The following is a 15,757-nucleotide window of genomic DNA, read 5'->3' on the forward strand; positions in this document are numbered from 1 at the left end:
TTAATCATGGCGCTGTTATTTTGGAGGACTGAAATTTGAGAGTTACAAAGTTTTCATAAAAGTGTATTTTTTACTTCATCTTTCTTCAGGAAGAGGTTTTTTTATGGATGAGGTCATTACCTTTCTTTCTCATTAGCAGATTAATTCATTGGTGGCTTCAAAGTGAGTGGTAATCCTGTTACAGACTCTATTTCAGACATTCATCTTTCTCCTGATAGGAAATGGTACCACTTTCTAACCATGAGAAAACTGTTTTCCTAGCCATCATGTTTGCTAGCACATGTGATATTTCTTTTTTCACTCCACATATATGAAAAGACCACTGGTCACTGTAAGCTCACATTTTATAATGCTCTACATTCTTAGCTCTATTTTCAAAGCTGAGAATGTAGTCTTATTAGAACATATTTTGGGGATCTAATTTGATTTGGTGATAGAGATGGTAATGTCAAAAGCAATACTAAGAAATGAGCAAGTTGAATATGAAGATAGAGCAGGAAAAAAGCAATAAAAATACGAGGTGAAATAGAGATCCTCATTTGCAGAGAAAGACTCATGGAGACAAACAATTTCTCATGGATGCATTTAGATGTGATTTAGTAGACTTAGCAGACATATCCACAATGGCTCTGAAATACTGGATGATCATACGTTCTGGGACAGACTAAGGGTAGCATAGAAGGACTGAAAGTGCATTTACTGAGGCTTGAGAAGGCTGTCATGACACTGATCAACTGAAGGATTATTTTGGTGGCTTCCTCATCTTGAAAAACTAAAGGCAAGAGCAATCAAACGAGTTTACTGGTTTGTGTTCCTTCACACAGATAAAAGATTGGAAGGAGGAGACTGAGATCTGGAGATCACAGAAGGGGTTTATCCACTTCTGTTTCTTGTCTGTAGGCTTGAATTCAGAGAAGACACAGTAGGACCACAGGCTTATGTGCTGGGAGGGAGAATGTGGGGTCTCCATTGTGTGCTTAGCAAAGGAAAAAAGCTAGTTTGGATTTTAAAGAGGCTAAAACCCTCGAAGATATGTGATGGAAAACCTTGGGGTTTGCCTCCTCAAGGATTGAAGCAGACCACCGCTAAGAAAGGTGTAGTTGTGAGTGCAGTGCTATTGCAGAGAAGGGAATGCATACAATGCCCCACACTAAGAAGAAAATATCATATGGTGAAGCAGGATTTCTACACAAGATATCACTGATGGTCATGGGGGCAAAGGCACGATGGTAAATGAGAATGAGGATGAGGAAATGGAAACAGCATCACCCGAAATGGAAAACAATGTTAAACAGTGTTAATGGGTTTGATATCATAAAATGGAAAATACCATCAGATTAGTATTTTGGAAAAGCTGATACCTGATCTCTCAGGCTACTGAAGGTACATGTTTTGGCATCTGTATCAAGTTCAAGATATCAAGTCTTTCAAGGTAAAGATGTACCTTGAAAGGTACTTCTGTACCTGGATCACAGAGAAGTCAGCTGCTAATAAAGAAAGGAAGGGTGAGGGAAGAAGGACATTAACAGGAAGAGATGTTAAGCAGATTTTAAAGCAAATAAAAAAAGGGCTACAAGGGAAAGACAAGAAAAATTGCAACATGCGCTGAATGTGACCTTTGAAGTGGATGTGCACAGTCCTCTTTATAGAAAACTCCCCAAAAATACCACAATACAAAATTTTAAAAAGGCAGATTTAACGGAATTTTAAACTAGCATGCTTTTTAAATGGAAAACTCAAACTTACTGGATCATACAGAATAGAAATGGGAGGCTTATAGCCTTTCCTCCATTGTTGTCTTTGTCTATGCAGTTGGAAAACGGTGCTTCCCATTTCAGTCTCAGCCAAGTCTCTGGCTTCTTGACTTGCAGCATGCTCTGCTTGGCCTCCCAAGTTCTTACCATCATCTGCAAGACCTGCCTATTTTGCTGCTCCCCACTGCAACCTCTATTTGAGGAGTAGGTTAGCAGCTCCTTGCCTCTTTGGCTTGTGTCCTATGCTGTGCCATGAACACAGAGACACTCTCCCGAACATCCTTGGCTCACTCCTGTTCAGTCTTCATAAGAAAAGATACAAACACATGAAGCAAGTACCATGTCACAGAGGATGATAACAGCAAGTTTCAGGGGCAGTCTTTCATCACTAGGAAGGTGGGAACAAAAATCCAGAATCACTCACTGATAAAAAGAATCCCTCCAGTCCTGTAACTTTCTTTTTAAAGGAGTGTTCTGTTGTGAATGGATGATGTGAATTTTCTTTGACACATAGAAGTCCTTTCCTTCAAATGTCACATGTGTTCTAAAAGGCATGGCTTTATGTCATGTATTTGATCATGTAAATACTTTACTGTAGGAATTTTATCCTTAATTATTCATTAGAATTGAACAGGGTCAGCATTATATAAAGGGAATAATAATTTCACATATCAAAATATCTGACTTGTAGTTAAGGTTATTAACAGCAGTTGTGATATTCTTGTATATATAATAATCAGGCAGATATAAGTACTTAAGCATTTTCTCAAAAATAAATAATTGGATCATACTGGCAAATAACTGAAGCTAAAAGATATTGGTATGGGTACAAAAAACAGCAGTAGAGAAGTAGATCCTCATGGTACTCAAATGATAGAGAAAAAAAAACAACTCGAAGGAACAAAACACCTAACTTATGACCTAGCAATGAACTATAAGTGGAATAGATCAATTCCAATACATCCAAGCATCTGCACTAAACATTTTTGAAAGAACTCTGTAGTTTATGACATCAAGCTCAGCAGTAATATAAAGACACGCTAATACATTTCATGTATTCCTGAATCAGAATACTAAAAAAAGATCAAAGCATAACTTCAAAAGGCAAATTCAGAGTTCTATCTCTTTCGAAGCCAACTTGGACACGTTTATTGTGAAGATCATGTTTCTGGAGATGTGACTGAAGCTGTTGCAGCCTTCTGTACAACAGTCTTTACTTACTATTTGAGCTGCCATTTTAGTCAATTGAGTGTGTACATAGTGTGAAAACTCAATGGCATATTTCCTTCTTAGTATTGTTACTGAGAACACAGCTGCGCTGGGCAGGGCACGTCTCAAGGATGAAGGACCACCGCCTCCCTAAGATCTTGCTTTATGGTGAACTTGCCACCGGCTGCCGCAAGAGAGGAGCCCTGAAGAGAAGATATAAGGACTCCCTGAAACAACATCTCAGCCTTGGCCATATTGATCAACGTAACTGGTCTACTCTGGCCTCCAATTGGGAGTCCTGGAGACACACCATCTATAACGCTACTGATGCCTTTGAGAACGCCCACAGGATCACTCTTGAGGAGAAAAGACAAGACAGAAAGAATTGTGCCTTGCAGAATATACCATCTAAGGAGTCTTTCTGCTGTGCCTTTTGCAACTGGACATGCCTGTCTCGTATTGGCCTTTTTAGCCACCAGCACGCTTGTGACAAACGTGGGTAGAGACCTTTCCCTAATCTTTGTTCGCGAAGCCCAGCCATGATGATTGTTTGAATATAACTGATAGATGTGATTTCCGGGCATTTAATGTCTTTTATGCGTAGTTTACTTTTCCTTTGCAGGCTTAATTTGTACATAGGCAGTATAATAACTTTAATGGCAAGAGAAAGAGGGAATCACATAGCATTTTGCACCAAAAGGGATTAGATCAAAAATTGTGCCAAGGAGGTGAAAATCAGTAATTAGTGAAAACAAGTGAGCTAAGATTTTTCACATTTCTAATTTTCTCACTGTGTAAGAAAATTATGTAGGAAGTTTTAATTAGAATTGTTTGCAATTTACTTTGGTCCTATGCAGAAAAATGGCTAAGCTTCACTGTATTTGAAATCTTATTCTAGAACTAGCAATAGCACCTTTAAATACAAGCCTCAGAAAAAAAGACTTTCTCTGTTTGAAATGCTTTTAAATCCAACTTCCATATATTAGCATTCTCATTAAGATGTTAGCATTTTCATTAAAATGAAAAAATAGTGACCAATATGCAAAGAAAATGTATTATCAGAAATAATTTGTTTGAACCTCTTTGCTGAAGAATAATGTAAGTCATAGCCAACTCTGCTGAAATATATGGGTCGTTTGATGCCCAGGCTGATAAGTATTTGGAGAGAATACAATATAACATTTTAAACCAAAATAGAAAACTACTCCTCATCAACTTAAACTTTGCAGATAGCACAACACCATGAAAAATAGATGTTTGCTAAAGCCTAAAGGAAATGATTCCTACATATCTGCAGCCTAAAGTTGTTTTTTTCCTGCTACTAAATTAGTAAAAATAAACTTGTGACAAGCATTTCTTCCATAGGCCTTATATGCAATGACTGTACTCTTCTAGGGACTTTTACCATGTAGTAGCCAGGAGTACCTAATGACTTGAAAGTGACTGGGAAATGCTTAATTTAAGAAAAAAAAATATAGGCAGCCTGTCATTTAACTTCAGTAATGGGATGGGATGGCTGTAAATATCTTTCAAAGGCGTGGCATGGAGAAGATTTTGGAAAGATACTTTCAGATTTTGAATGACTGTGGGATCTGGGTTAAGAAGGTTTGAGCAATTTTCTCTTCCTAATATCTTAGATCTTCTTCATACTTCCTTCATCTTACTGGGCAGTTGTATCCTTGGAGAATAAAAAGTCTTTGAATATCATATATTGATATCTTGGATGTCACATCACCAATCAAATGAGGAGAGAGTTCAGTAGCAAAGACCATAATAAAAATTTCAGTGTCAGTGCCCTTTCTAAGGCAACTTGTGAGAGGATGCTTCTTTCAGCACAGTGCTGCAGAGAAATGTGGTACTTACATGTTACAAGGTTTTTAAAGTTATGATCTATCTCACTAGGTGAAGACTAAGAAATAAATCTGGTGAAAATATCTTAATAATTGCTGTGGAACATTGAAATATTCCCCTTTTACCTTCCAGTAATAAAAATTTAAGTAAAAGGTTGTGTCTTAGTAATTTTCTACCACTTTATCCTGTTTTAACCTGATTACCATCTGTGAGTACTTTATAGAGACAGAGCAGCAATCAGAGTGCCACATATCATTACTGATGCCTCTTCTCCTTTTCTTAATTGTCTTGCACACATTTTACCTACTTTAGTCCTCTACATAAATGAGAAGCTATTCCTGGGATGCTGCATAGGATTGTGTGATTCTTCTGCTACATGATATGAGGCTTAGGTGCTCAGACTTAGTATGAAGAGGGGAAAATGGATAATACTGGCTCCAGACAGATAGCTAGGTCAGTCTGGGTGGTACAGTGAAAGGTGTAAGGGCAGTGTATCTCTTGAGAATAGAAGGCAACTGAAAAAAGTAGACACTCTATGAAAAAAACATGCTTATCTGGAAAGTTTATATAAGCTACAAGTGGAAAGTCCAAAGTTTGGACCTTTTGCATCTAGCGCTGACTTATCATCAATCTCCCTGTTTTACTTCCTCTTTCTTATTGATTTTGGCTCCTTTTCTGTTAGTTACACCCTCCTAAGTTACATACTTTTTCTTAATGAATGTAATTGCATTGATATATTGCCATTAAAAAAAAAAAATCTCAGTACAAGGAAAATAATTCAATGCAAAGTAGCATTTGGAACCCCGCAGGTTAAGAAAATCTTCTGTACATAAAAACACAAGTTCAAGCAGCTGCTAGTCTGCCCCTCTCTTGGAAAGGGGACAGTTGGAGATGCCAGCCATTCAAACCATCAGTTTTGGGGCTTACAGTCATTTATAAAAAAGGGAGGCAAGCATCAATAGGATCTATGGTATTCCAGGCCAAGAGACTGCAGGATTTACTGAGAGTTGTGCTACTGGCATATTGCTGCCATGTTCATACCCTACACCTCCAGACATGCTTAGAATTTGCCAACTTTGAAAGAAGAAATTAGTAATATACCAATGAGCTGACAAGCTCTGGCAGCTCTTTGCACAGGGCCTGCCAGTAGGTGAATGGGATATTGCCAGAGAAGCTGAATTTCAGATGAGAGGGTGGAAAAGGAGAAAGGATTTTTTTTCAGAGCTCTGATTCTTTTGCGCTACATTCAAAGCAAAGCAAATTTTAAGCGACATATGGGTGAATGCACTGGATAAATAGTAGTAAGGCAAACCAAAATGTCACCTGTCTAGAAAAGAATAACCCTCAAAATTACTGAGGACGCCGGCTACACTTTCTTCAGCCAGCAGCGTGTTGCACTTTTCTCGCTCAGGCAGATTATGACAACTGTTCCTCTGATATGGCCCATGAATGAATGAACATCACTTTAATGGACTGCCCACAGTGGACAGACAGCACGGATTTGCACTTCCAAGCACAGCAGGTAGTGAACTCTAAAGGAACATTTCATACTGGCCATTAAGCATCCAGCATGACCACAAAACTGAGGTGACACAAGGAGAGAGCAATTCCCTGGGAATATGGATCATGTTTTGCAGCCAGCTGCAGATAAAATAACCAGCTTCTTCTATAACCTGCTATTATCTGTGGGATGCTAAAAAATCCTTTCCCTGGGATTTTAAGTTTCTCTCTGCATGACTGTAGTTAATGACTGGACTACGTGGGGTGTTCATTGTTTAGTGACTGAATATCCCTACTGCTAACAAGTTGTGGGTTTGGTTTTTTTTTAATTTAATGCATAGTATTATAGAACTGTATAGAACCCTGAGCTTTTTGCTGAAGTTTCTTCCAGACATATGCAATTTTCTGAGGCTAATTATTGTAGTCCTATGAATCTGTGACAGAAATTATTCATAATCCATTAACCAGGTCAGAAATACACAAAAACAATTATTTTATATCATCCTTAAACCAATGTTTTCCCTTTGGAAAACCTGTAAAAATGTGCTGTTTACTTCTGGCCAATTAAAAAGAGGTATGCATGCATCCAAAAGTTTTAAAGTATTTGATGTTTATTTGCACTGAAAAGTACATAGCAATGTCTTTGTGACCAATGAAAATAAAAATTCAATTTTCTCTGTTTAATGGCCATTTGTGGTCTTAGTCCTGGGAGTATACTAATTATAAGTGATGAAAATATCAGATAAAATCAGAATGAATTTTTAAAACTAAAAGCAACTTGAATTATTCAAATAATTGATGATGAATCTTCGTATTAAAGAGCTATCAGCTATAAAATAGAGTGCATAATGAAAAATGGCACATTCCGTTGCCTTGTGTGATAGAGCAGCTTCTTGCCTTGAGAATTAGCTTCACACAAATTTTAAGGTGAATTTCAACTTTAATTCTATATATATATATTGCGAAAGGGAAAGCCTTGGCTAAATAGGTTTGAGCAGCTCATCTGAACATCTGCTGTATGGTGCTTTTAAATACATTCTCTTTGTCAGACAAAGACACATCTATGTTGTCAGTCATTAATACCTTTTGACTTCATTTCTTGCTCAAAAAGATTTGTTGGTGGAAGGGCTAATTACGTGGTCTCCATGCTTACAATTGCAGATGATGCCTGTGATTGCTGAGAGGAATTGTCTCAAAAACATTCTTTTAACTCCTTGTGTTAACATGCACTCAGTAAAAAACCAACAAAACAAAACAAAATAAAACAAAAATGCCCAAACCTTCAGAAATCAGGGAAAACTAAAGTACATAACTAAAAAACAAACAACCAACCAAACAAACAAAATTATAGTTGTAATTTATTCTAAAAAATTGTTCAGGAACTAGTAACTATATTAGACATACTGAGCTCTGGAGTTCCCAGCACCCAAAGACATCGACCTGTTACAGCAAGTCCAGAGGAGGGACACCAAGTAGGTTAAAGGGATGGAGCAGCTCTCCTTTTAGGGAAGGCTAAGACAATTCGTATTATTCAGCCTGGAGAAGAGAATGCTTCATGAGCACCTAATTGCAGCCTTCCACTACCCGAAGGGAGCCTACAAGAAAGATGCTGAGAGACTAGTTCCAAGAGCATGTGGTGAGTGACAGGCCAAAGGGGAATGGCTTCAAACTGAAAGAGAGTAGGTTTCTTCCTAATGGAAGAAATTTTTTACTGTGAGTGTGGTGAGGCTCTGGAACAGAATGTCCCACCCCTGGAAGCATTCAAGACCAGGCTGGATGAGGCTTTGAGCAACCTGGTCTAGTGGAAGGTGTCCCTGCCCACAGCAGTGGGGTTGGAACTAGATGATCTTGAAGGCCCCTTCCAACCCAAACCATTCTATGATTTAATGATTTTAAAAATGAACTTTCACAAAAATTTATCTGCAAATATTTCCTTTGGAAGGCTTCAGTCCCATTAGTGCTGAAGTAAATTTTGATGTATATTGTTTCATTTAGTGACAACTTTCCAAAGGAGAGCTGCAACATGAAAGAAAGAGGAGGTGGATATAGACTGGGATTGGCACTAGGCCTGCTAGCTCTTCAACATTATGTCCTGCTCAGACAGTTGTGAGAAAACAGCCCTGGGGCAAAGGTGATGCTCTATGATTGAAGTACATCAAGTTCAATTTTCATCCAAGTTACCCCTTTCCTGGACTCAGGAGAGACAACTAAACGAACAGGAGCATTTCCAATATTAAGCTCATGTAACTTCAAATAGATGATTTTGCAAAATATTATTGGTAAACCAGGAGGTATTTCATCAGTCCTTCAATCTCTAAGCCTTATTTTGCCATCCCCTCATCCTAGATGAGCACTTTTTCTTGTCTACCTAGTGCACACATTGACTGGGAAGAGGTTGTTTCTTATTAGGTATTTCTCACATGGCAATTATCACAATGAGTATCAAATTCTGTTTAGGACAAGTGAAGGCAGTTGTTTTCCATGTGAGCAAAGGATCCTAATGTGCTGTGAATTTGTCAGCTCTGGGCGGGTCTGCAAAAAGCCTTTCAAAATCAACAGAATAGCCTTTCACAAACCTGCTTTTAAGATTTCTGGGATAGCTTGGACTTGTGGCATCTTGAAACTGCTTAAAATCTTACCAAAAACACAAAATACAAGATTCAAACTGTCTTATTTTAAAACCGTTATGACCATAGAAGGAACTAAAAAGTTCTCAAGAGCAGATATCCTCACATTATTTCTGACATAGAAACCTTGAGAGAAAGTGGAAGGATTCTGGGAAGGCTTCCTGACCCCAGAAGTTCATTGAGTGAAGACGCTGCTGTTTTTTTCATGTTTAGTTATCACCTGTTTATTCTTAACTCAGTGCTGACACCTCTGTTTTTTGTTGATGCTTTACATTCCTGCAAGTCCATTGAGCTTTAAGAGTTTAGGTGAAATCAGGTTCACAAGCTAAACTGTTTCCATTGCCTAAATTTCTAAACTCTTCAAAAGGAGTTTAAAGGGTAATATATAAATACATTTATATTTTTATATATATTACATATATATATATAAAATTATATATGTGTGTGTGTATATATATATATATATGTGGTGAGACTGCCCTAAAGAGAATCAACTACATTACCCTTTGGTGGTTTCTGTTTACTCACTCCGCACATCCATGAACGCCCCCTTTGCAGTGGTGCCTCACGCTGGCAGGAGCATGTGTTTCTTGTCAAACAAATGCTAGCCTGTCTTGGCAGGCACGGGGCTAAATAGACCCCAAGGAAGACAGAGCACAGAGCCTTCTGTAAGCAGTTTCCACAGCATCTTTACCTACTTGGTTTATTTCTTGTACGCAAACGTGTGCATGCGCTTACTATTTTTTTTTAAACATAATTTGTCCGTATTTCTTTTTCAGTTGACATATTTTCATTTCCATTTGTTCATTTCTGGAACTGTTGTGTTTTCAGTTGATTTCATAGGCGGACTTGACACATACTCCTACCGACAGCCCCCCCAGGAACATGTTGAGTTAAAGCCTGTAAAGCCTATAGGTAAGGTTCTGGTCCTATGGACTACATTAATCCTTCTAACTGAACTGAAAGCTAACCTTCTCCTAAAATAATTTCGGCATCAGATTACTTATAATTTAATTATATTTTAATTAGAATTTAATTAAAAATTAATCCGCATAAAACGTTTGAGTAAGGACACTTTGTCATTGATGACATACCCGCTAAAACGAGGATTAGTAGATGGCACCATGTCTGCCATGTTGTGCCTCATCTTAACGCAAGGAGAGCCTCTCAGTGAAGGATGGAATTGATTCCCTGCTGACTTTTTAGCAAGAAAAGAGCTGTTTTATGTCTGCTGCTGCTGCAGAAATCTTAATGAGATTAACCCATTTATAGAAAAGCAGAAGCTTTTACATTTGTCTAGCTACTGAAAGAAAAATGTTTGCTGAAAAACTGCTAGTCAGCTTAAAATCTAACTATCTGTCAAGTTTCACTGGAAGTTCATTATCTCTTTGTCATCACTTATTTGCTCACACCATGAAAATCATGTTTTCATAGACTCTTCCTGCTCTGCTACCTAATGAATAAGTTTGGATGCATATCTATTCTTTTTATTTGAAATAAATTAAGATATGGGGAGACATTACTAGTACATATATTTTGGCAGAAACTTGTATAACTTCAAATAGATGATTTTGCAAAGTATTATTGGTAAACCAGAAAATGTTAATTTAGAAATTCTTACATGGTTGGAAGTTGTGCTGTCGCTTTCTGTCTTTAAATTTACCTTTGGGCCTTTCATGCATCTTAAATGCAACACGAAACCAATGTACAGGTAATTGAAACTGATTTAATGACTTACTGTATTTTATTTATCAGTTAACAGAATTAAAATGGGTTGAAGGTTTTTCCTGCTGTATGCATGTGCACATGTACTTGGGGGTTTAATTTAAAGTGGACAATTGCTAACCAAATGTTTTGAGTTGGAACTTGACACCTGAAGTTTGTGACTTTATTAATTTTTGCATGTTTTAAAAATATATTTTATTCATGATGCAGCTTTCAGTTTGTAGAAATAAACACAGACAAAATTTACTAAATATTTAGCTAAATATTTTAGGATTATGAAGGCCCAAAAATATGGTGTATGCTAGAACAGGAAGAAATATCACATTACCACATGAACATTTTGGCTTTTGATTAAGTACATGCCCTACATTGAAATCTATGGTTTTCAGTAATATTTCATTAAATGTCAATTTTGCTGCATTTTCTGTGGGAAAGACAACTGCAAAATGGGAGTTTGACCCTTTGGAATAAGCTGTTAGAGGAAAAAGTTAAACTGGTATTCAGGAGCAAGAAAGCTGCACCTACAGCATTTACACCTCTCTGTGAAAGATTTTAATCTCTAAATCTGCATTCAGGTTAGTTGTAAGAATTAAGTGAATAAATGTTTAACACCTTCTTAGCGAACTTACTATAATTAAAGAAGAGTATAAAAGACATATTCACAGAAAACTTAAAATACATTCCTGCAAAATATTTTAATTTGTTTTACAGTAGAAAAGACACAACATCTGATAATTTGTTCTTTGCTGGCAGATTTTCGATAAGTAGCTCAAAGGATTTGGGAGTTGTTGGTGAGCTGATACTGGAGAATAGATGGCATCTTCCCATTTCCCATGTATGCATATTCTTGTACGGCTGGGAGGACCCTCTCTGGCTTCTTTATTGCTTCAAGAAGTATAAAACTGAGAGGGAAACTATATTGTATTGTCTTCTTTATTGGTGTTTTGGGTTTATGTATTGAAAGATACAGAGAGTATCTTTACATAAGCTGGGAGGAAAATTACTATCAGTGATCAAAATTTGAATTAAAAGCCAAATTGCTGGACATAACTTTGTCAGTGGATTGTGCCAGAAATTTGCAGATGCTTATCTCTCTGCAGCTCATTTCCCTTCTTGACTTCCTTTGATAAATGAATTGCTATCTATATCAGTTATATATAGTCTGAGAATCCACAGTATCCTTTATAAATGTGACTTCTGGTGCCCAGGCTGTGCAAAACTCCATCTCTGTTCCCTTAGAATTGAACGTGAATAATGCTTATAAAAATACGTTAAAAGCCTTCGTAAATGTTATTTTATAGATTAAAGCTTGGCTATATTTCCATTTTTCTCATCCCTTTTATTTCCCTTATTTCATTCATAAATTAACTAAGCATCACCCATTGAAAATACAAGACTCTGTGGTCTCATCCGAACCATGTGGAAGACAGTCTGTTTTTGTCAAGTACTCATACTCAGTATAATTTTTACTTAGTACTACCATAATTACTAACGTTTAGCAAGACTAAAATTAGTTTTCCTTTTCACCCCTCAGAGAGGTTAAATTTGAACTTGTTCCCATGGGGAACAAATTTTAATCCAAATATGAATCATCATAGCTTGCTTGTCTGCTCTTTGTTCTGGCTATAACTCCATTAGGCTACGGGACAAGAAGCAGGATCATTGCCCTGAATCACACAGTTTCAACTGAGATGTGTATAAGGCAGGCGACAACAGTAGAGTGGAAAAAAAATTGTCGTGTTCTATTTGAGACTAAAGCACCAGGACTATAAAGAAGACTGTTGTGTCTATTTGTCTGTATCAAGAGTCTGGTCACTCTGTAGTATTTAGAATTGCTTCATGTACTGCCACTGGAAAAGACAGGAGCATGGCAACTAGAAGAAAAAATAAGAAGTTGCATTTTGGTTTGCATTAGATATTATTCTTATTAATAATAACTGTATCATAATAAATTAATAATATATTATCACAATAATAGTGTCAGAAACTAATATAATAATATTATATAGTAATTATAATTATTATGATGATTGTAATAATAATAATATAGTAAAATAAAACTACTATAGCTTTGGGCAACCATATCTAAACAGACTGAATCCCTAATTCCATTTAGGGATGTCCCTAGCATTTCTAAGAATATTGCTAACTTCTGCTCATGGAACTGATTCAGTGTATGAGAAAATGTGACAGTGGAGAGGTTATTACTCTGTGATGGACCTGTGTGATCCCGTTCTGTTTTTATCTTCCCCTGAGACTTTACCCATCTTAAAATTGCTCTGAAAGACCAATATGGATTTTTCAAGATTACACAAGTAGACGTGATGTACAGGGAGTCATGTGAGAACACACAGATTCAGCAGGTGTGTTGTGGTGAGAACTATAAAGAGTGTGAGTCCAGCTCAAATGCACAAGTTTATAAGCAGGTGATGTCAGAATTTTACAACCCGGTGAAAATGCATCTTACACTGTTAAAATAGGTTATGCTAAACTGAATCTGTTATTGTGTGAGCTTTAGACACGTTTCACCAGTTGTGGGATTTTTCCCCAAGTGTTTCTTGCTTTTGTGGTATACATAATACAAAGCTACTGCTTTGTACCTAATTATTCGTTCTTGACCTTATATGTGAGTCTTACAGCTGAGGAAATTAGTGTCCAGATGAGAGTTATCCACTTGTTCATTAGTTACTAACCTGTCCATTGGTATGAATTTACAGCTCACAAATTAGGAGGTAAACAGAATAAGTTTTCATTTGTAAGTAATGCATATCTCCTGCTTTTAGGTCGAAGTAAGTAATGAACATGGACTCAAGACTTCTGCTGCTGTAGCTGAAGAAACAGATTTTAGAAGAAAAGACCAACCTTGTGACTCATCGTTCTGGAAGAAACCCACCATCCGTTCCTCACGGCATGTGGAATGTTCTTCCCACAGGCTCAGTGTCATTATCAGCGTTGTTATTTCGTAGATCTTTGTAGATGATCTTGAATTTCTGATTACTTATAAGGACACTTGTAAATTGTAAATTTTTTTCTTTTTTAATTTCAATATTTTTACAATGTTTAGTGTTGAGGCATGAAAACAAAACAACCTGTGAAAACTAGAGGGGTGTGTCTTTCTAAAAAATGTCAGTATTTTTTGACTGATAGGATCATACTGTGCCTGGTCAAGATTGTGTAAATTAACAGTAGTTTTGACTCCAAAATATGCAGCAGGAGTCAAATCCTAACAGTGTACAAGAGATCATTTCAATGCTATATTTAGAATTCACAATGCCCACTCCTTGCATTGTTTGAACTGCTGAATGCGGTAGGAATTGATCTATGACTCTTCTTACCCAGATGTTCAAGCACTAACATACTCACCTAATTATAGCAATTCAGATATGATTCCTTTTCCTTTCATAGTCTCTTTTGCCCTGAATCCACCACCAGAAGCTCTCTCTGATTTGAAGAGAAGTAGGACGACCGCTCTATGGGTGTCAGTCTCTAGGAACCTTTACATCCAGGGCTGTTTAGATGTCTGTGATTTGCACATTTTTAAACTCCTTTCCTCCCTTCTCCCAGGAAGAAGCCAAGCATGAATGTACAGTACAAGGTACCAACTGAAGCCTTAGAAGCCTCTGGGGACTAATTTTTCTCTTAATTTAAAAGTAAACAAGCAAAACTGAAAATGTGTGTAAAAATTTGTAAAGTTATTTGTAAATACTTCTAGACAAAGAACATGTATGTAACTGTGGTATTTTGTTTTCTATTCTGTCACCACTAGCATAAAGTGATACACAAAACTATTTTCTCTGGAGAACTGGCAGTCTTTTTAACAGAACATTTTATTTTTTTCTTCTTAATTACAATATAAAGTGCTGTGTAGATTTGTATGCCCCAGAAAGTCATGTGTCTCTACAGAACCTCTATGTCTCCATTGGGGGTTTGGGACTGTTTGTGGTTTTGCACTATTTTAACTTCATGGTTTCTTTTGTGGGGGACTGTCAGGAAGGACGTTCCTTCTGGTGTGTGTTTCATTACCTCTCCACCAGAGATTGAACAGAGGTCCTCCGAGTTCCTTCATAAATACCCTAGGCAATCTTCAGCTGATCTAAACATTTAGATCCTAAATTTACAGTCTTCTTTGTATTGTGTATTGTCAAGTCTGAGCAGGTGAGAGCTAGACGAAAGCTTGTCTTGATCCTTTCCCTCCTAAAATCTGTGTTATTTACCAATATGAATCTATTGGGGATGGTAAGAAATACAATGGAAGCAGAGTCTATCATTTTCAGGCAGCAAGGGTCTTGGGATGCATCCATCTGCTTTCCAGCTAGTTAACTCAAAGACATCACCAACTTCGGAGAAAACACAACCTGAACTTTGGTTAACCTTCCCTGAAACCAAGTATGAAGTAAGTATTAAGAGAAAGACAACAAGAAACAGCAACTGAAAAAGAACCTTTAGTAGTATTTCTGGGACTCGATATACCTCAGATGGTATGACTGTGTGTGTGAAGTCAGATTGGGCCAGAAAGAGGGATACATTGTATGCAGATGCCATCTGTTCTCATGTATTTGTGTGTTCCCTCATATGCTCTTTTCTCCTATATTCTAGAATATTGCAAAGTACCAGATTTGTCCCATCTTGAAAACCTCATCTTAGCACTAAAATCCAAGTACTATGTCACAAAATTAATAGGTATAATATAATTTTTGAGGCATCATGGAAAAGATACAGTGTGGATTGCTTTATATCTGTAATATTTCAATAAGGTAGACACATTTTATCTATTTTTATAATATACTACTTCTGTTTAGCCCAACAGCTTATTTTTCTTTTTTACATGATGCCTTAAACAGTGATGATGTCTACCCAGCCAGTGTGTTCAGTCTTGTGTTGTAATGGCTCCAGAACTTCAGAAATGGGAATACCTGAGCACCTTTCAATGTCTGACAGTTCCCAGAAGCCATCTTGCTTCAACTTTCTCAAGTACAGAGACAGGCCAGGATGTAGCACCTAGCACAATGATTCCCATTATCAACACTGTTCCCCTTTTGGTCTTTACAGTCCATCATTAATTTCCCTGCATTAATTATTATGGGCTAGCAA

General features: G+C 37.1%; 1 protein-coding gene across 1 annotated transcript in view; it reads left to right on the top strand.

Annotated features, from left to right (window-relative positions):
* NKAIN3 (sodium/potassium transporting ATPase interacting 3) overlaps window positions 1-15,380 on the top strand; it is a gene marked incomplete at its 5' end in the record, with an annotated part of 184,562 nt that extends 169,182 nt beyond the window's left edge. Inside the window, 2 exons of the mRNA XM_027748216.2 lie at window positions 9,773-9,856; window positions 13,450-15,380. Coding sequence (XP_027604017.2) covers window positions 9,773-9,856; window positions 13,450-13,463 — 98 coding nt within the window. The remainder of the gene's footprint in view (window positions 1-9,772; window positions 9,857-13,449) is intronic.
* Between the last annotated feature and the right edge of the window lie 377 nt (window positions 15,381-15,757).

This window comes from Pipra filicauda, unplaced genomic scaffold, assembly GCF_003945595.2.
Source record: "Pipra filicauda isolate LSUMZ 115617 unplaced genomic scaffold, ASM394559v2 scaffold138_size1969278_pilon, whole genome shotgun sequence".
NCBI lineage: Eukaryota > Metazoa > Chordata > Aves > Passeriformes > Pipridae > Pipra > Pipra filicauda.